This window comes from Acomys russatus, chromosome 32 (assembly GCF_903995435.1).
Source record: "Acomys russatus chromosome 32, mAcoRus1.1, whole genome shotgun sequence".
NCBI classification, from domain to species: domain Eukaryota; kingdom Metazoa; phylum Chordata; class Mammalia; order Rodentia; family Muridae; genus Acomys; species Acomys russatus.
Window position 1 is genome coordinate 44,731,099 of NC_067168.1, and position 22,400 is coordinate 44,753,498.

General features: G+C 42.7%; 1 protein-coding gene across 2 annotated transcripts in view; it reads right to left on the reverse strand.

Annotated features, from left to right (window-relative positions):
• Oxsr1 (oxidative stress responsive kinase 1) overlaps positions 1 to 22,400 on the reverse strand; it is an 81,805-nt gene that overhangs the window by 27,821 nt on the left and 31,584 nt on the right. Inside the window, exons 1-4 of one of the 2 annotated variants that reach the window (XM_051140772.1) lie at positions 21,193 to 21,301; positions 18,247 to 18,375; positions 10,097 to 10,238; positions 2,480 to 2,535 (exon numbers count right to left, since the gene is read on the reverse strand). In XM_051140772.1, coding sequence (XP_050996729.1) covers positions 2,480 to 2,535; positions 10,097 to 10,238; positions 18,247 to 18,259 — 211 coding nt within the window. In that variant the 5' untranslated portion in view covers positions 18,260 to 18,375; positions 21,193 to 21,301. Of the gene's footprint in view, positions 1 to 2,479; positions 2,536 to 10,096; positions 10,239 to 18,246; positions 18,376 to 21,192; positions 21,302 to 22,400 lie in introns of those variants that run through there. The other variant, XM_051140771.1, reaches the window with a different exon arrangement.

Genomic DNA, 22,400 nt, shown 5'->3' on the forward strand with positions numbered 1-22,400 from the left:
CAAGGGGATCAGGAGTTCAAGCTAGCCTGGTCTACATGAAACAAGAAAGAGGAAGAGAGGTAGGGAGAAAGGAGGAAGGGAAGAACAGATGGGGGGAAGCGGGAAAGGGGAGGAGGGAAGGAAAAGAAAGGGTGGAAACAGGAGTTAAGATATTTATACACAATTTATAGCAACTTTTGCCAAAATAGTCAAAAAGGCAGATATAATCTGAACGATCACTGAGGGAGCAATGCATAAGTAAAGTGTGATGCACGTGAATCTGTGGGCTGTGTTCTTAGGTATGCAGTGCACAGCCACAGGATCAAACACTTAAGAATGGTTAACAATAGTAAATTTTTTATTTCACCACAACAAAAACAGATACAAAATTGTTTTAAGTTACCTAAGGAAACACTTGGTAAAGTCTGGAAATAGGATGGGTATGGGAAAGCAAAGAGAGGCAGCAGAGTTCCTGTCACTGCACAGATGGCTAGACAAAGGTGCTAATGCTCAGTTGCTCTCCCCACATGACCTCTCAGTGCTTTTGTAGGTAACCACAGTTGTGCTGGTTGTGCTTGCTGCCTTTCATCATGTGGTATGTGGTAAATGAATTAACCACAATTTATTTACACTGTCTGCTAGTGAAGGGCATTAGGAATGTCTAAAGTTCATGATGAAGAGATCGCTGCAAATGTACAGAGGAGTTTATAAGAAGCTACTGCCTAGGGTCTGCATACGCACATCTTCAACTTTAACACATCACCGTGCTGAGCTACTCCTAGCATCAGAGTTTTGTGTTCTTGCTTTGGACCCAACAATTGGCTTTGTCTGGTGTTTGGGTCAAACCAATCACTTGGCACCTAGTAACTGATTCATGTTTGTTTGCTTTATGTTTTGCTCTGCATCTTTTCACATTCATGTGCAGTGCATGAGTGTGTGCACACATGGGCGGGCGCTCACCTGTGCACGTTTCTGTAGATGCAGGAGGCAGATGGTGGGTACAGTCCTCAATGACTATCTTATTTTTTGAGACACAGCCTCTCACTGAGCCTGGAGCTCATGGTGTAGGATAGACAGATTAGCTAGCCAGTGAGCCCTGGAAACCTCCTTACCTCTGCTCCCTCCTCCAGTCAGGTTCCAAACATATGGCACTGTGTGTAGCTTTTTTTCCCTTTATCAACTCATGATGCATTCTAAAATTATTCATGCTGTAACCATACTACTCCATGTCTTGTAATTAGTGAGAAGTGTTCATTCTTCTTTTGACCAAAAGAAAGTTAACATCAGAAGAATCAATTCTATGTTGGCGTTTTATCTGGATGGGTAAACTACTCCCTCCAACCCTGTCCCTAAGCTCTAACCTGCCGAAGCTGTGCTCCCACTGCACGCATGCTTGCTTCCTAGAAGGCACTGACTCCGTGCCACCCTTGTGTTATTCCTTTCCTCCTGCTGTGATTTGTTTGTTTGTTTTGTTTTGTTTTGTTTTTTGTTTTTCGAGACAGGGCTTCTCTGTGTAGCCTTGGCTGTCCTGGACTCACTTTGTAGACCAGGCTGGCCTCAAACTCATAGCAATCCACCTGTCTCTGCCTCCCAAGTGCTGGGATTAAGGGCGTGCACCACCACACCCAGCTTCGCTACTATGATTTTTAAAAAGGCAACTCTAGGAGAAAGTTGGCAAATAATAGCTCACTCATATTTACGAGAAGTCAAGGTGGCAGGAACTCGAAGCAGCTGACCACACTACATTCCCAGTCAAGACCAACAAGCCATCACATCATATGTCATGCTAGTGCTCGGCTGACATACAATGGTGCCACCCAAGTTCAAGGTGAGTCAGCCTACTTCAATGAACGTAATTGAGAAAACCCCTCACATACATCCACAGGCCAGCCTCATCTACGCAGTTACTCATGGAGCCTCCCTCCCTAGGCTCTGGACTGAGTCAAGCTGACAGTTAAACCCAATCACCCCAGCCCTAGAAAAGGCCACTTCACATCACCTCTCAAAAAAGTATTTGTTCCTCAGCACTGGGGAATCCTAACTGTTTCTCCTTCAAATAAAAGCACAGAGTGCTACAAGATGGAAGCCCTATCAGAAGACCCTAATGACGGTGGGGAGTAGGAAAATGGAAAGCAATGAGTAACAGCCAGGAAAGCTATCTGAGGAGTAGAAGCAATCTTGAGAGGCTGCTGAAACAGAAAGATGTCCTTGGAACAGAATCAGATACTAAGAAAACATAAAAGACAAATAAGGCGGTTCTACCTATTCCATCAAAATAAAAAGAAATACTATGAACTGAGGCAGTAGCCCCAGGAGTAGCCCTTTCCACACCTCCAGCACCCACACAAATGGTAGGCAGATATGGTGGCCGCTTAAGATGAGTGCTCAGGGTGCTCTGAGGCAAAGTGGTAACAAGTGCACTCACAAATGGGAAAGCACATACATGTGTGCCTTTATGCAACACACACACACACACACACAAAGTTATGCTAATCATTACCTGCGATCTGTACAGAGCCATCTTCTCCTAGAAGAATGTTTCCAGCTTTCACATCTCTTCAAGGAAAAAAATACTATCAAACATTTGTTCTTTAGAATAGCACAATTTAAGCAACGGGTTATTTTATTTACAAAACATTAGCAATATTTAAATATTGTTTTATATTTTAAAAGTACTAATGCCAATAACATGTTTTTAATTTTAGCCATTTATAGTATAACCTACACATTAAAAAGAAAACTATAATAGGAACATAACTTTTTCTACAATCTAGAAAACCTAAGCTCATTAAATATTCTTGATTGGGATGATAATGGACAAAGAAAGTGAGCCTCATCTGTCCTTACCTAATCCTTATTGCTGAAACATACACGTTTTTTTCTATACAAACTACCCACTAAAACAATGACTCACTCCCAGTTCCTCAACCCTCATTTCTTACTTTCTAACTGATCAAATAAGGAGTGCACAGTGGGAAAACATACTACTGTGCACTTAAAGAATAAAGCAAAATTACTCAGAACTGGGTATATTTTCACTGGTAATGACAGGTAACAACTCTAGTAAAAGAAGAATAGACATGTTTGTTATCTTAAAAAGCTTTTTTTAAAAATGCCAAATATAGTGGGATATACTTTGAATCTCAGCACTTGGGATGCAGAGGCAGATGGATTTCTGTGAATTTGAGACTAGCCTGGTCTCCACAGAGCATTCCAGGCCAGCCAGACCCTGTCTCAAAACCACAAAACAAAATCTTGCTGTTGCACAAAGGACTACACAAAGAGAAAATTCAACAAGGCAATTCTTCTTGTAAAAACTGCACCAAAACCCAAACCAGGCTTAGTGAGTTCACTCAGCCAAGATGGCATCCATCTTTTACCCCTGGCTGTGCCTCGTCCCATTGGTGGGAGCTAGATGTCATACTCTAAGCTGACTGGCTAATTGGTACAATGGGACCGAAGCTTCAGGAAATTTGAGTCCTTGCAGGGCAAACTACCTTTGCTGGAAAAGAACCTTAACTCCCTCTGGTAGGAAAGAGTACAATTCAGCCACTACGTCCCCCACCCTGGGTAACTGGCTGGACTGTAGGACCTACAGAGTTTACTAGATGGCTGTACTTCTAGGTCTGTCTCCTCATGTCACCATGAGCTACATCTGGGTCTGTGTAACAATGCGCTGTCCCTTGCCATTGCAGTAATCAACCATCCAATGAAGTACATGGAAGACTGCCTACCTAGTATTTATTTTTCTGGCAAGGATGGCAGGGGTGAGGCAACGGGGTTGAAAATTAATGCTAGCCAGGGCACAGTGGCACACGCCTATAATCCCAGCACTCAGGGAGGCAGGGGCAGGTGGATCTCCATGAGTTTGAGGCCAGCTTGGTCCACAAAGCGAGTCTACACAGAGAAACCCTGTCTCAAAGAAAGAAAGGAAGGAAGAAAAGAAGAGGGGGAGAGAAAATGAATGCAAAGTATTGCCTCTACTGCCTACATCTGTTCCAGATGTTAGCTATAAACTAATATTTTACAAAGAATGAGAATGATCTAGTTATTAATTAGTAGGTCACCAGTGAGGTTGTGCTCTGTGAATACCCATGAACACACAACTTTATAGAGAACCTAAATATACTCTTTCTCTTATTTATTTAATGTGTATGGGGTTTTTGTTTTTTTCTGAATGTATGTATGCATGTGTGCCATATGTTTGCCTGGTACCCAGGAAGTTGGAAGAGGACGTTGGAACTCACAGAACTGAAGTCAGAGATGGTTGTGATTTTCCATGTACATGTTGAGAACTGAACCTATGTCCTCCATAAGAATAGTCAACGCTCTTAACCAATGAGCTAACTCTCCAGGCCCTCTTATCTTTGTTTTGTTTTCAAGAATCTTGCTATGTAACCCAAGCTGTTTCCATCTCATGATCCTGCTGCCTAAGCATCCCAAATACATGAGGCTAGAGTTGTGCTTTAAATATATTCTAAAGGGGGCTGGAGAGATGGCTCAGAGATTTAGAGCACTGGCTGTTCTTCCAAAGATCCTGAGTTCAATTCTCAGCAACCACATGGTGGCTCACAGCCATCTATAATAAGATCTGGTGTCCTTTTCTGATGTGCAGGTGTACATGCAGACAGAACACTGTATATATAATAATAAATAAACCTTTAAAAAAATAACTGTTTCCCTCAGAGATTTTCCTAAGGAATTTCTGGGGGTGTGGGCATTGTTTTTTAGGATAATCTTGTGGAAGAAAATACACAAAATCTAAGACTAAGTCTATTTGGTAAGTCTCCCCCCCCCTTCAAACTCCCCCCTCACAGCTAGACAGACTTGATGAAACCAACATTTCAGTGCTCTGGAAATTAACCTTAGAAACATTTATGCTTGGAAAACTGAATCATAGCAGATAAGAAAAGTGGGAGCCGATGTTCTGGCCAGGGTCATGCCTAGTTCAGTCCCTGTGAGCTTCTACCAGGGCAGCCCGACCACTGTAGAGGAAATTCCCAGAAAGAAGCTACACCCTGCCCTCCACGGTTCCACAGGGCTGATTATCTGATTACAACTTCAAAGGCTGGGGAAGTCAAACGTCACAGTCAAGAGCCTAATTAAAACTTATCTTGTGCTGCCTTTAGCCCCTTGTTAGGCAGCCCCACCCCTGAACCCCCAGCCCCCTTAGATGTAACATTTCTGTAGCCCTCACAATAGACTGTTGGAAATGTAGAGTTAGCAGACCACTCGCTCTCCCCAACCAAAACCTGAGAATTCATCAGACAGCATCTGAGACTGGAACTAAGATTTTCTCCTTTGCTGTAATCACCTACCTGATGTTTTCACCAATGTATTCAAAAAGTGTTTCTATGAAAACTTAATGCAATTGCTACCTTGTTGGAACAGGCAATTGTGGTAACCTAATTCTGTGTTCTCAGGCCACAAGTGCTCACATTTGGCTCCAGATGAAGTTTCTTACCTCTTTGAGGCAAGCGCTATTTTTGTGTCGCCTACACGGTGACAAGCAGCACATCTCCAGCCAGAGATGCTCAGACTCACTTGATTACAAGTGTGGGCAACACCTGCACACAGTGACACTGCCAACAGAAGCCACCTTCTGAGGACTGGCCAGCAAGAAAGGGTAAACAGTAACTCTATCATCTGTGGTTGCAGTCCAACTACAAACCAAGACACTGAAGACACAGGTGCTCCACCCATACAAAGGCACAAAAAGCAAAGACAACTTCACAAGAGCCTGGTCGAAAAGTACTGCAGCACCACCCCAGGCTTCTGAGAAAAATAGTCCAACATGAACAGGAAGGACATAAGTCATGGCGGCCACTGCTATATATGACCTTTACCCACTCATCAGCCTTCAAAATAGAAAGAGCGTAGACAAGTACAAGAGAGAAGGCAGTGACTACACACTACAAGAAAGGGCCTGGGGGAAAGGGAGCGAGCAAAAGAGCAGAAGACAGTCGAGAGAGAAGGGAGGAAGAGAGGGAGAGAGGATGGAAGGATTATTGAAAATTCTACAAAAAGCAGATTTATGATGGCAGAACAGTCTTTAAATTTTTTTTTCTTTCTTTTGTTTTTGTTTTGCTTTTTGAGACAGGGTTTCTCTGTTACACAGAGCCCTGGCTGTCCTGGTCTTGCTTTGTAAACAGGCTTGTCTCAAACTCAGAGATCCACCTGCCTCTGCCTCCAAAGTGCTGAGATTAAAACTGTGCTACCACACCTGGCTGCTTAAAAAAATTTTTATACAACATTTTAAATAATTTTTAATTTGTATTCCATGTGTATTGCTGTTTTGCCTGGATGTATGTCTGTGTGAGGGTGTCAGGTTCCCTGGTACTGGAGTTACAGACAGTTGAGAGCTGCCATGTGGGTGCTGGGAATTGAACGTAGGTCCTCTGGAAGAGCAGCCAGGGCTCTCAATCACTGAGTCATCTCTCCAGACCCACAATCTTTAAATTTCAAGACAGCATTATCAATCTAAAGGAAAAAGTAATCTACAAATTCAAAACACTAAAAGAAAGAAAGAAAAAGAAGAAAGGAAGAAATCACACATACAAAATAAAGTGTATACCCAACAGCAACAACATAGCAGCAAGAGAAAAACAACTCGTGCAGGGACATGGAAGTTACACAGTTAACACTGACACAATGGCACAATGGTGGCCACAAGTTAATGAGACACATTCAAAGCACTAAATTTAAAAAGCAAGCAAACAAACAAAAAAACTGTGAGCCAAGAACTCAATAGTCTGCAAAACTTTTCCAAAATGAAGGCCAGGGGCTGGAGAAATAGTTCCGTGGTTAAGAATGTACACTACTTTTGGCAAAAGACCCGAGTTCGGGCATGAGCACTCACAATCAGGTGGCTCACGAGTACTTCTAACTCCAGTTCCAGGGAATATGAGGCCCTTGCCATACACCAGGAACGTACACAGAGCATAAGTGCAGACACGCATACATATACATAAAATAAACATTAAAAAACCTCTATTGTATGTGCCAATAAGATCTGTGAAAAGAGAACGCCATCATGTCCAGTTTGCCAGACAGCTGTTACTCAGGCAATCCAAATTCAGTGCCAAAGCACTGATATTATATATTTGCTGTAGAGAGAATTATAAGAGTTTTATTTTTCTGATATTAAAAGTTACTTAATAAAGACTTGTTTCCATTTAAAAAAAAACCTCTATTGCTGAAGATGCCGTATATTTTGGGCAGGACACAGAGAAATCAAGCTGGAACTGAGCTGGAAGCCTCCTTCTTGCTGGATCGCGTTCACAGTGACAGAACACTTAATACAGGCTACTGGGAGAAGTGTCATGGCTAGCTTCAGGTGTCAACTTGACACAAAGAGTCAACTGAAAAAAGGAACCTCAACCCAAGAATTGCCCATGGCTGTGTCTATGAGGAATTTTATAACTTCCTAATTGGTATAAGAGGGCCCAGCCCACTGTGGGCGGTACCATGCCTAGGCAGGTGGCCTGGGCTACATAACCAGTAAGCAACATTCCTTCACAACTACCACTTAAAGTTTATGCACGGGTCTGTAAGGTTAATAGGCCACACCCCACTTCAAGTTGCTTTTGATCATGGTATTTATCAGAGCAACAGAAAGTAAACAAAAACACAGAAAAAGAAGTAACATGACAATCTTACTGTCTTACTCAGCTATGAACTTCTTCAGCTTCCATGCCAACCTGCCAGACGAGGAATGTCAACTGATATAAAAATGGCGTGACTGCTCTCTGACTGGGTATGATAACCTCGCCACAGAAGGAATGCATACCTGGTACTACACACCTGGTCAAAAGCCCACAGTGCAGTCAAAGGCCTTGCCGAAATGGACATGTCAAACTGCCTTCTATATATCTATTTATACCCATAGATTTGTGCTCTGAGCTTTGGTCAGAGAAGCTTCTGGTTGCAGTGGATTACTGTTAATACAGAAACTCCTAAATGGTCAAAATGCTGAGAATCAATGACCATGAGACCTTAAACTTAATATGGATGTCCACATCACCCTCTCTAAGAGTCAAGGAAAATTCAGAAAGAGGAAGAAGAAAGAATATAAGAGCCAAAGTGTTGTCAAACATTATACTCCAAACATGACCCATGAATTCACAACAAAAATGGCTGTCTGCACAGGCTAGGCCCCATCAACATTCCATCATGGTTAGAGAGAAGCCCGGAAGACCTTCTCCTTGATGGGCTATGAAACATCTTTGTAACTGTTTCTGATGCTTTTCTCTGGTATCTAAATTCAAGATGGTTGAATATTGTCTGCTACAAATCAGCAAAACACGTGGCATTTATGACTACAAAGTTATTTACTCAGATACACACATTCCACTAGAATTATGATCTTGTTTGTTTGTTTGTTTAATGACAGAGAAGTAGGAGGAAACTCTGAGAAGCATCTTTTATACAAATGCTTAATGTGCTATCAAAAAACTCTAATCCAGGCGGGCAGTGGTGGCGCACACATTTAATCCCAGCACTCGGGAGGCAGAGGCAGGTGGATCGCTGTGAGTTCGAGGCCAGCCTGGTCTACAAAGCGAGTCCAGGACAGCCAAGGCTGCACAGAGAAACCCTGTCTTGAAAAAGCAAAAAACAAAACAAAACAAAACAAAAATTCTAATCCTCTACAGGACCTGCGTGTGTTATTCCCTACCTAGCAGCCAAGGTGCTTAAGGGAAAAGCCTTCCATCTCCACTGGCAATAGCAACCTCACTGGACCAGACAGCAGCTCACACAAGGAGTCTGGAAAAGGGCTTATAGACCCATGTATTCAGGGTCTACCACTCAGTTCCCAGGCAGCAGCACTAGGATGAGTGTGCTGACTGTATACATAGAAAAAATTAATGCTTTAATTAAAAAAAAAAAAAAACAAAAAACTATTTTACAAAGAACTTTTCAGCAATTTGGAAAAATATTTAAGATCTAAAGTAAAATGAAAAGAGCAATAGACAGTGTGGACATGGCGGTATGTACTCGTAACTCCAGTACTTGGAAAAGTAAAGCAAAACCACCAGGAGCTGGGCTGCAGAGGTGACTCTGAGGCTAAGAGCACTGGCTGCTCTTCCAGAGGTCCTGAGTTCAATTCCCAGCAACCATACGGTGGCTTACAACCATCTGTAATGAGATCTGGTGCCCTCTTCTGGCCTGCTGGCATACATGCAGGCAAATACTGTATAAGTAATAAACCAATAAATCTTAAAAAAGAAAGAAAAAACAAAAGGCACCAGGAGTTAATCTTAGCCTGGGCAAGTTAGCAAGACTTTTCAAAGTTGGTGTGGTTTTAACTATTGGGGGCAAAGGGCGGTTGGGAAGCTATGGGGGAAGGGGGTCTTTGTTTTTAAGGACAAGCTCTGTGTAACAAGCCCTGGCTGGCCTAGACTCACTTTGTAGACCAGGCTGGCCTCAAACTCACAAAGATTCTCCTGCCTCTGCCTCCTGAGTGCTGGGATTTAAGGCATGAACCACTGCATCCAGCTTGTTTAAGGCTGGAAACACATAGGTCTGTGGTAAGATACTTTCATAGCATGCACAGAACCTGAGATCAATTCCTAGCACTTCAAAAATAAGAGACAAAATGATATAAATATCATACCTAAGTTCTTAAGAAAACAAAAACCAACATTCCAAACATTACCAGTGGCTGTGTTCTTGGCAGAAATTTAATTGCCCTGTTTTTTCATTTTCCAGTTTTACTAAAATGCATAGTACTTGTTTGTTTGTTCTTTGAGACAGGACCTTACTATATCACCTGACTGGCCCCCAAACTTGCATGCAGACCAGACTAGCCTTCACAGATATCTACCTGCCTCTGCCTCTCAAGTGCTGGTATTAAAGACATGCCTGGCTTACTTTTTGTTTTGTTTTGTTTTTTTTCTTGCTGTTGGTTTTCTCTCTTTCCTTTTTCTTTTAACCATTTATCACTTTCTTAATATTTATAGGTTGTATAAGTCACACTCTAATAATGAACAAAACAAATTGAAACTAATAATACAAAAAGCACAGGGCTCAAAAATAAAACAAATTCATAAAGGAAAGAAATTGTCCTCAATATAAAAGCACAACCAGCACAACCCACAGAGGGGAAGCGGTCACTCACCTGTGAATCTGCCCATTCTTATGCAGGTATTCCAAACCCTCTAAGACTTCTCGGAGGATTGTAGCAATGGTTGGCTCATCTAGGACTCCACTTCTGTGCTCCCCCTTTGCCACAATATGCTTAATAATATCCAAAACAGAACCTAAAAACAGAAAACAGAGCCCAGTAAAAATTTTAACTCATTCAATCATTCAGATCTAGTTTGGAATCAAAGCACAGTAAAACATTACATTAAAATAAATTATGTAAGAAAGAAAGGAAAAATAGCAAGTATGAGGAAATACTTGCTTCAAATGATGCTTCAAACTCTAACTTCCACCTTAAAACAGAAAGTAATTAATATTCAAATGGTATGTTATACCAGTGTGTTCTTTAGGTCTCTAATGAGAACCTGGAAAGGTTAGTATAGGATTTCCAATCATCTCTAAAGAATCCCTGGGGGAACCACACCAATCAATAATACTCAAAACTAAAATATCACAAGCCAAAGAAGTTTTCAACTCAATTGGCATTTCATAACTGAGGAGGTAAATACAACTGAAATATAGGTCACTCAATGAAGAAACACATGGAAAGTAAAAGTTACATTTGCAGTTGTTACGGCTATTCTTGGTTGTGAATTTTGCTAAATCTAGAATTAAGTAAAACCCCAAAACGGAGGGTCATGCCTATGAGAGATTTTTGCTAATCCAGATCTTTGAGGTGGGAAGACACACCTCTAGCCTGGGCCACCCCTTCTGCTGGAAGACCACATAAGGACATGGGAGAAGGAAGTTTCATTCCTTGCAGCTTGCACTTGGCATTGCTAGCAACTCCATTCCTTCACTGGCATCAGAGCCAACTTTGTGATTCTGGCATATACTGAAGACCAGCTAAGACACCTAGACATCGGACTGAACACCTACTGGACTCTTGGACCTTCTGTTCATAGGCAGCAACTGTTGGATTAGCTGGACCACAATCTGTAAATCATCCTAGTAAATCCCCTTATTCTATAAATTCTGTTACTCTAGAGAACTCTGACTAATACAGTACTCAAGTTAATTTAAGGGCTAAAATTCTAGGATAGTAAATACATAAATAAAACAGGTAAGACAATGGTAAACATGGTAATAAAAGCAATTTCCGTTCTCCCTGAAGTAATGCCCAGAGGTCTCATCAATCCAAGTCCTCTCAGAATGGAAGATGCTGCTCCTACTAAACAAGGGAGCGGGAGGAACAAACTCTATGGAGCAGTTAAAACCACACAACACTGACAATTAAAACTACTTACAGTCAAAAATTTCCCAGAAACTCACAAAAATACATAGAAATGACCCCACTGTCATCTATACATGCACCGTTTACCACCTACACTCTCTAAAATTTTTCTTCAATTAAGAAAATAAAACCACTGGATCCCACTAAAAATCTACTATACCACAGAGAAATGCTGTCTCAAAAAACCAAAACCAAACACAAACAAAAAAAAACCTACTATACTACATACTGTATTTTTCAGACTATAAGACATACCTGACCATAAGACGCACCCAATTTTTAGAGCAGTAACACAAGAAAAATAGTAATCAGACCATAAGGTGTACTCTAACTGCTCCCCACCACCACCACCACTTTTGGGAGAAAAAGGTGCATCTTATGGTCCAAAAAATATAGTACCCTCACTTAACTCACTGAAAACGTTGATTCCAAGCACACAGGAAACAGTAATCTAGGAGGATGGTGATGCAGCATGGAGCGAGTGCCCTCGCCTCAGTTCCCAGAACAAAGAAAACACTGCACTGCCCAACACACTTAAGATCCAATGACGTAAATCAGGCAGGAAGTTAGGGAGTTAAACAGATAACCCTCAGTTGCACAGAGAGCTCAAGGATGGCATGAATTGCATGAAAAAGAAAATGGCCTCAAAAGTTCCCTCTCAAACAAAATAATCCCATGACTCAAGCAAGTCTGATTTAAAACAGTAGTAGAAGTAGCCGCAGCCCAACAGCCCAACTACCTAAGACAAGAACTGGACTAAGCAGCCCCTGGGGCAGAACACAGAAGACTCTGGGGCAGTCCACAGAAGACTCTGGGGCAGTCCACAGAAGACTCTGGGACAGTCCACAGAAGACTCTGGGGCAGTCCACAGAAGACTCTGGGACAGTCCACAGAAGACTCTGGGGCAGTCCACAGAAGACTCTGGGGCAGTCCACAGAAGACTCTGGGGCAGTCCACAGAAGACTCTGGGGCAGTCCACAGAAGACTCTGGGGCAGTCCACAGAAGACTCTGGGGCAGTCCACAGAAGACTCTGGGACAGTCCACAGAAGACTCTGGGGCAGTCCACAGAAGACTCTGGGGCAGTCCACAGAAGACTCTGGGATAGTCCACAGAAGACTCTGGGGCAGTCCACAGAAGACTCTGGGGCAGTCCACAGAAGACTCTGGGATAGTCCACAGAAGACTCTGGGATAGTCCACAGAAGACTCTGGGGCAGTCCACAGACGACTCTGGGATAGTCCACAGAAGACTCTGGGGCAGTCCACAGAAGACTCTGGGGCAGTCCACAGAAGACTCTGGGACAGTCCACAGAAGACTCTGGGGCAGTCCACAGAAGACTCTGGGACAGTCCACAGAAGACTCTGGGGCAGTCCACAGACGACTCTGGGATAGTCCACAGAAGACTCTGGGGCAGTCCACAGAAGACTCTGGGGCAGTCCACAGACGACTCTGGGATAGTCCACAGAAGACTCTGGGGCAGTCCACAGACGACTCTGGGACAGTCCACAGACGACTCTGGGGCAGTCCACAGAAGACTCTGGGGCAGTCCACAGAAGACTCTGGGGCAGTCCACAGAAGACTCTGGGCAGTCCACAGAAGACTCTGGGGCAGTCCACAGAAGACTCTGGGGCAGTCCACAGAAGACTCTGGGGCAGTCCACAGAAGACTCTGGGGCAGAACACAGAAGACTCTGGGGCAGAACACAGAAGACTCTGGAGAAGAACACAGAAGACTCTGGGGAAGAACACAGAAGACTCCTCTGGGACAGTCCACAGAAGACTCCTCTGGGGCAGAACACAGAAGACTCCTCTGGGGCAGAACACAGAAGACTCCTCTGGGGCAGAACACAAAAGACTCTGGGACAGTCCACAGAAGACTCTGGGGCAGTCCACAGAAGACTCTAGGACAGAACACAGAAGACTCTGGGGCAGAACACAGAAGACTCTCTGGGACAGTCCACAGAAGACTCTGGGGCAGTCCACAGACGACTCTGGGATAGTCCACAGAAGACTCTGGGGCAGTCCACAAAAGACTCTGGGGCAGTCCACAGAAGACTCTGGGACAGTCCACAGAAGACTCTGGGGCAGTCCACAGAAGACTCTGGGGCAGTCCACAGAAGACTCTGGGATAGTCCACAGAAGACTCTGGGGCAGTCCACAGACGACTCTGGGATAGTCCACAGAAGACTCTGGGGCAGTCCACAGAAGACTCTGGGGCAGTCCACAGAAGACTCTGGGACAGTCCACAGAAGACTCTGGGGCAGTCCACAGAAGACTCTGGGACAGTCCACAGAAGACTCTGGGGCAGTCCACAGACGACTCTGGGATAGTCCACAGAAGACTCTGGGGCAGTCCACAGAAGACTCTGGGGCAGTCCACAGAAGACTCTGGGGCAGTCCACAGAAGACTCTGGGGCAGTCCACAGACGACTCTGGGATAGTCCACAGAAGACTCTGGGACAGTCCACAGAAGACTCTGGGACAGTCCACAGAAGACTCTGGGGCAGTCCACAGAAGACTCTGGGATAGTCCACAGAAGACTCTGGGGGCAGTCCACAGAAGACTCTGGGGCAGTCCACAGAAGACTCTGGGGCAGTCCACAGAAGACTCTGGGGCAGTCCACAGAAGACTCTGGGGCAGTCCACAGAAGACTCTGGGGCAGAACACAGAAGACTCTGGGGCAGAACACAGAAGACTCTGGAGAAGAACACAGAAGACTCTGGGGAAGAACACAGAAGACTCCTCTGGGACAGTCCACAGAAGACTCCTCTGGGGCAGAACACAGAAGACTCCTCTGGGGCAGAACACAGAAGACTCCTCTGGGGCAGAACACAGAAGACTCTGGGACAGTCCACAGAAGACTCTGGGGCAGTCCACAGAAGACTCTAGGACAGAACACAGAAGACTCTGGGGCAGAACACAGAAGACTCTCTGGGACAGTCCACAGAAGACTCTGGGGCAGAACACAGAAGACTCTGGGGCAGAACACAGAAGACTCTGGGCCAGAACACAGAAGACTCTGGGGCAGAACACAGAAGACTCTGGGGCAGAAAACAGAAGACTCTGGGACAGTCCACAGAAGACTGTGGGACAGTCCACAGAAGACTGTGGGGCAGTCCACAGAAGACTCTGGGACAGAACACAGAAGACTCTGGGACAGTCCACAGAAGACTCTGGGACAGTCCACAGAAGACTCTGGGGCAGAACACAGGTGAGAGTCAAGCCTGACCTCTGTGGGCAACTGCCCCTCCAGACTGAGCAGGGCACCTTAAGCCTAGATAACACAAGAGAATAGAAGATGGGTAGCAATGATCTTGGAAAGAAGGCAGACTAGAGAAATCTCAATTTCAGAGCCTGAAGAACTAACATGGAAGGTGATCCCCGCCTGCTCCTGGGAGGCAGAGACAGGTCAATCACTGAGTTTTAGCCAGCAAGAGCTATACAGTATAATCCAGCCTTAAAAGAAAAGAGGAAAAAGAAAGTAATGGCTCCTAGAGTTCCAGCACCAACCCCATGTAGAGAGAAGGGGAAGGGAGAACCGACTGAAGACAGCAGAATTGTCCTAACTCTCCCCTCTGGAAGCCACCCCACTGCCACACAGGACTTTCAGCAGGAAACAGGCATGTTATTCTGTCTAGCGATAAGGAGCCAGAGCAGTTCTAAATGCCACACAATACTTCCTAGCACATAATTTCAGGGCAGCTTTCCATTTCTTGAGACTGGAATTTATAAACTTGTCATCTAGAGGGCCTAGGGAGAAGTTCAGCTCTGCTGAGCTTATCAAACACACTTTAAACCCTGAAGCAAAGTGACCAATCAGTGAATCCATATGATCACTCTTCTGAAAAACTTAGGCCACAAAAACTATTTAGTGAGAAAATAAAGTTCCATGTTTGAAACTTTGAGAATTTTTAAAATAAAGACTGAAAATGGGGAAAATCCTGATAGAATTTTTTAAAAAAAATCAACAAAATGTATTCATTTAACAATTATGCCCAAGATAGTGTTCAAGGCTGAGGCAAGAACACTATCTTCAGTTCAAGGCCAGCCTGTACTGTACACTGCATTCCAGCTCAGCCTTGCCTACAATGAGATCCTGCCTCAAAAGAGAGAAAGAGAAAGGCAGGCAGATAGACAGAAATTAAATGAAAATTACAATTAAATCATATTATATTTATTATTATCTAGAACTTGTTTTGATGTCAAGTAAAAGAAACATGAGGGCAAAACATACTAAGCCAAAAAGACTAATGATTATCACCGGACTTCCTATTTGATTAAAGCACGGTAGGGGTGTGGGGACAGTTGTAGTAGTGTGTGCTCTGCCATGTCTTGACCACAGTTTGCAAGGAATACTATACAAAGAAAACTCACGTTTTTGAACTTTAACATGCAAGCTAGTAAACAAAAGCACCCACAAATTAACAACAGCAGACTCCCCAGACGCTATAAACTGTCATTACCAAACTATGAACCCAGGAAGTTCCCTTTTAAAGGACATTTTAAGACCTGCACTACTTTGATGACAGCTATCCATTAAACTCCAGGCATTGCCAGCCAGGATGCAGCTTAGTTGGTAAAGTGCTTATCTAGCAGACGAGAGGCGAGTTTAACCCAGCAATGCATGCCCTAAGCAAGCATGGTGGCCTCTGTAGCCCCAGCATCAGAGATGACTAAATGACCAGGAGCTCCAGGCCATCCTCATACACAGCAAGATGAAAGAGGCCAGCCATGTACTATATGAAAACCTGTCTCAAAAAGAAATTTTAAAAAGAAAAATAAATAAACCTCAAGTAGTTTTAGAATAAAGTAATTAAAATACTGAAAAATGTTTTTTTTAAAAAATACTGAAAAATAAGATTTAGTACAAATCTTGTAAGAAGGAGGTTAAAGACACACCTCTTCTATTCCCCAAACAATCTGTGTGCCGTCACAGCCTTGGCACAGATTAATCAAACAGCAATGCAGCCCCAAGCCCAACTGTCCCAGGAAATCACTACTAATTATCAAAATAGTATTGACAAGATACAGCTCAGTGGTTAGAGCACTGGCTGCTCTTGCAGAATCCAGGCTCAGTTCCCAGCACCCACATGCTGGCTCACACTCCAGTTCCAGGGAATTCAATGCCCTCTTCCGACTTCTGTGGGCACTTCATACACATGGTACACAGATACACATAAAATAAATACATCCAATCAAAATAAAAAATTTTAAAGATTTTTAAAAAGTAGTAAAGTGTAGCAGCTGCTGACCTGAGATACCCATTAAGCCTGACAGGTACCTCAAGTACTTCCCTCATTTTTATAAAAAGATCCTTTTTAAAAACAAAAGTGAACTCACTTAAAAACATAGCTGTTACTCTCCCTCTCTCTGTCTTACATGGCTGGAGACTGAAGCCAGGGCCTGAACTCTGCCCTCATCCCTTACCAGCTGTTCCCACGAAGATGTTTCTGAGCCACTGAGGTTTAAGAGGGCCCAGAGTTTGTTTAGTTCAGTATTCCATGATAGGACAATAGATATCAGAAAACCTAAGAACTCACTACTGCTCATCCGGCAATGCAGAGATCATCATTATTATCAGATACTTCACTGGGTCCTCTAGGAGAAGGGCCTAACCATACTTCTATCTGTCAGAATGTGACAAATATGAGGAAGGTTCTAAACAGCATACCTTACTAGCTAGACAAGTATATCTAAATTAGACGTTTGTACTTCTATACAGAATTGTTTAATGGTATAGGTACTTATTTTCCTTCTCCAGTTTTTTCTTAATCACTTAGATTCATTTTGATTTGTGTGTGCATGTGTGAACATCGTGTATGCAAGTGGAGTAAAGTCAGAGGACAACCTGATGGCCCCAACTACCTGGATCTTTTAAGATCTTATGGCTGGAGAGATGGCTCAGAGGTTAAGAGCACTGGCTGCTCTTCCAGAGGTCCTGAGTTCAAGTCCCAGCACCCACATGGTGGCTCACAACCATCTGTATTATGATCCAACGCCCTCTTCTGGTGTACATGAAGAAAGCATACTCATATACATAATAAATAAACATATATATATATATATATATATATATTTTTTTTTTTTTTTTAAATCTTACACTGAAGCATCACTCTAGTAAATGGCAGAAACAGATATTTGGATAGAACATGCTTCTAAAGATTTATGAGAATACTAATAAATGCCAACACTACACAGACTAGACTAAAAACTAATTTAAATAAAAAATATAAAGTGTTTTTCTTATGCTGGACATATGAGAATAAAATTCCTTAATGTAAATAAATGTATGTATGCATGTATGTATGTATGTATGTGGTGAGTATAGCTCTAGTTTTTGTTTTACACGTATTGCTTAATATACCTATTTAGTTTAAAGGTTTATTCTATTTAGTATAGTAAATAGTATAATAAAGCAATATTATAAGGAAGTAAATAGTAAAATATTTTACCTTCCTAAAAATGCAGAACTTTTAATATTCAAAACTGGATATATTAAGATGGTACATGATTACATAAAGAATTATGACCAGGATATATTTTTAAAGCATCCTAGTGCTAAGCTGGGAAAATCAGATACTGACTCAGGAAACCTAAGACCAGGAGAGACAAAAAGCAAGTTAAAAGATACTTTAACCCTTCTCACACCCTGCCCGCCTGTGATCAGGATCACAGACAGAGGAACAGGAACCCTTTAACAAGACAGTTAATGTGCATAAAAGTCACAGAGAAGATGGGCGAGGAGATAAAAGTGATGAGAATTAAGTAGACACTCCCATCCATCATGAAATTCTTTTTTAAAACATGAAAAACTCTGTATTACACATTTTTATAAATCACAAAGAAAGAAAATTATGCTATAGGTGATCAATAACAAAAGATACAGTATTACCTAATGTTCCCATATCTGTCCATACTGAAAAGAACCATGCTTGGCCACCATCTTGAAAGGTGGTTGGTGTTAGCAACCATCATATGAAACGGGCCTTTAACAAAGCAATCCAGTTTCTCCAGTGTGTCACTAATGGGATTGAAACAAAAAGGTGATTCTGGCTACGCTGAAAGCATCAAATAGCAAGGGCAGGCTCCTCCTAGAATAAGCTTCTTGTGCACCTCCTACGTGAAAGCACAGTGGTAGAGGCTTCATTTCTATGATATTACGCCATCCTCATGAACACTCTGGAACACAGAATGGCATTCTCAGCAAACAAGCGAAAAAAGTTCAAACACAGTCTTCTCCAATGAGACACGATTTCTAGAGAGAAAGATCTATTTTATTCTAAACCTTATGTTTCTCTGGGGTTCTTTCTTCTGCAAGTGTACACTATAAAATGGAAATTCACAGTCTCTTACAAAAACACATGCACAAAGCAAGCAAGCAACATAGGGATGGGAAGGCTGAGCGGGCGGCTCCGTCACTCACAAGTCTTCCCACTCTTGCTACTCACTCAAACCCAAGCCTTACCAAAAGGGAAAAAACAGATATATCACTATGCATAGCATAGCCATAAAAATGGTCAATCTATACATGCTAAATGTCCATGTATTTGTGTATATTACATATATGGTACAAGAAAAAATATGTAATTATTTTAGTACTGGGGAAATCAAGATTTTCTGTGTAAGAGAAAACAGATTCAAGTACAATATTAAAAGTTTTATGAATTTATATTATGTCCAAACAGGAAATATTAATGTAAAATTATGATGTATTTATAACACACAATACTTCCAAGCCCCAAAAGCACTGAGGTCACAGCAATGGACACTGCAAGCATCTAAGTTATACTTTGTGATGCTGGTCTTCAGAGAAAATACCAACACTTCTTAGAATATCAGCTGACTCTTGATATGGCTGTGAGACAGCTCAGCCAGTAAAAAGCAAGCAGGACCTGAGCTCGATTCCCAGAACCCACGTGGGAGAAAGGACTGGAAGTAGTGATTCCCTCTTGTAATCCCAGCACTGGGGAAGTGGAGACAGACAAGGCTGGAGTTTGCTGGCCAGCTGGCTAGTCCATTTGGCAAAGACTAGGGCAGTGAGACCGTGTCTCAAAACAAGGAAGGCAGGGCATAAAAAAATTAAAATTAAAGTTGTCCTCTTACCTACACAATCACACAAATGAATGCACATGCGTGCGCACGCGCGCGCGCGCACAGACACACACACACACACACACACACACACACACACACACACACACACACACACACCCCTCTGGAATCAAACAGCAAGGAAGCAGCTATACATATTCTAAGCTTGCCCCAGACTTGAACTCTTCCTGCCTGAGCCTCCTCTATGCTCAGGCATTAGCCATCATACTCAGCTCAACAACCATTTTTAAAATGTTATTTTGTATTGTTTTATGTGTGTATTTTGCTTATGTGTATAAATATGTATCATGTGCGTGCCTGGTACCCCTAGAGGGCAGAAAGCACTGGATCCCCGGGAACTGGAGTTATGGATGGTTGTAAGCCATCACGTAGGTGCTAGAAATAGAAATCAATCCTCTACAAAAGAAACAAGTCTTCTTAACTACTAAGCCATCTCTTTCCAGGCCAACAATCAATTCTTAAGTTTTATTTGAATGTCTATTTGCTACTGGAGTGGTCATGTACACTCCATGCACATGTGGTCTGAGGGCGCAGTAGAGCAGTGCTCTCATCCACCTTTATACAGGTCCCAGAGCCCCGAGCAAAGCAGGAGGCTTGCACCTACAGCAAGTGTTTTTTACCAGATGAGCCATCCTGCCTGCCCTCAATCCTTTTCTTCTGCATTTTTTCGTGGAACTATACTACAGATTAAAGGGCCCCAGTTAATAAGGCAAGGTTCCTGTCAAAACAAAACAGTCTGCTTATCTTTACAGAAGAAATAATGCAATAACAGAAATAACTTCTAGGGCTAAAGAGATGGCTCAGCAGTTGAGAGTGCTGGCTTCTGTTCTAGAGGATCCTAGTTCAACTCCCAGCACCTACATGGCAGATCACAACTGTCTGTAACTCCAGTTTAAGAGAATCTGACACTCTCTCACAGACATATACGCAGGCAAAACACCAATGCACATTAAATAAAAATAAATTTTAAAAAATTCTAATGAATTAACTGATTTAAACAAGGACTGCATGCTAAAACAATAAAATATAAGTCCTACAGGGATGTAGAAAATAGTGTCAAAGTTTTATCTCACAGATTCTCTGCTAGCTACAAGGAAAAATACTTTTCATAGAGAGGCTTGGGTTGTCACAACCTTAAGCTAACAAAATAAACCACTAAAGACACATTTAGATAGGAAACTCTTCCTGATGTGATGCGGTATGGAATGTACAACAGTACAGATCCAAAAATATTCAGCCTCAACTTCATCAAGCTGCGTTTTCATTCTAATACTCAATATGCTAGAAATACATACAGATTATGTGTGCCATCAAAAAGGAAGAGTCAAATAAAGCTACATAAGTAGACAAAGTCTTTCCATCAGTTTATGTCCTGAAAGGAAGGGGAGAAAAGCATACTAAATTAAGAGAGATGAGGCCTAACAGCCAGAAGGAGTGTGGAGCCTACCACTTACACGCTAGCATTTGTTACACTGAAACTGCATTCTCGGTATCTCCTCAGATGCAAGATGTCCACAAAACCTAACAAGATGAGGAGAACGTTTACTCATTTTGTTGGACAGGATCTCACTGTGTAGCTCAGGCTGGCTTGCAGCTTGATATGTAGCTCAGGCTGGCCTTGATCTGGCAGATCCTAGTGATCTGCCTGCCTTCGCATCTTGAGTGCTGGAAATTTTTATTAAAATTTTAACTTATGGAACTTAGCATTCGACTGTAGTTTACTTACCTCCACTTAGCAACTTCATGACTAGCCATAGCTCGTCTTTTACCACAAAAGATGTGTAGTAAGACACAATATTAGGATGATGGCATTGACTCATAGCTTGAATTTCTTTCTACAAAGAAAAAAAAATACATGGATAATGATTAAAATCTAGTTTAAAGCAACCTCTATAAATAAGCAAATCCAGATCTAGTTGGCCCAAAACTGTTAAAGTCTTTTCTGGAGTTTCCAAGGAACTAAGATCTTCATGAATGGCTACACTGGACCCAGGAGTCAGGCCTGGCTGCACATAACCCTGAGAGAAAGGACGACTGAGAGCTAGCCAACAGTCTGACCAGGATGCACAGGCCAGCTCCTGCCTCAAAGGCTAAACCAGGCCAGGCGTGGCGGCACACGCCTCCATCCCAGCACTCAGGAGGCAGGGGGAGGTGGAGCTCTAAGTTAAAGGCCAGCCTTGTCTAAATAATGAGTTCCAGGACAGCCAGGGCCACACAGAGAAACCTGGTCTCAAGCCCCGCTTCCCCCACCCAAACTAAAGCTAACCCAGATAATCACAAGGCCTCCTTCAATCAATTCTGTGTTTACATCTAGAACTGCACTGAATCTCTGAACCTAGAACAGTACTGTTTATCACACAAGACATTCTTGAAAGCCCATCTTGGAGGATCTGGACCACAGAGAGTATTCACTAATAAACAGAAGGTGAGTTCTTCTATTTGTCTGTGTGTGGGGGGGTTGTTTGTCTTACTGAAGTTATCAGTTCTCCTCGGCTTTGTAAAGCAGCTAACAATCCTCACACCGAGAGAAGTACATTGAAACAGGCAAAGTCAGCACCAAATCCAGAGTAATGAGCCCTGTGCCAAAGCCTAGCTCTGTCCTAGGTTATAAAATTTAAATATTTTAGAGAGCCCTGAGTGACCCAGGGCGCCTCTGGTCTCATCCTCTCCTTTCTGACACCACTCCTTTGATGCAGTCACACAAAACAACTTAATGCTTCCATCTCTGGACCTTGAGCCCTTCAATTCCCTAGGCATCACATATATTCCCACAATATCCTAATTTAGCAATCTGGTTTCAGGGTAGGTATTTTTTTAAAACATTTTCCCATGGCATCCAGGTTCGTCAGGGGCTGTTGCTGCTTTTTTTGTTTGTTTGTTTGTTTGTTTTTAATTATTAAAAAGGCAAAAGTAACAACTAATTTTTTCAAGGTA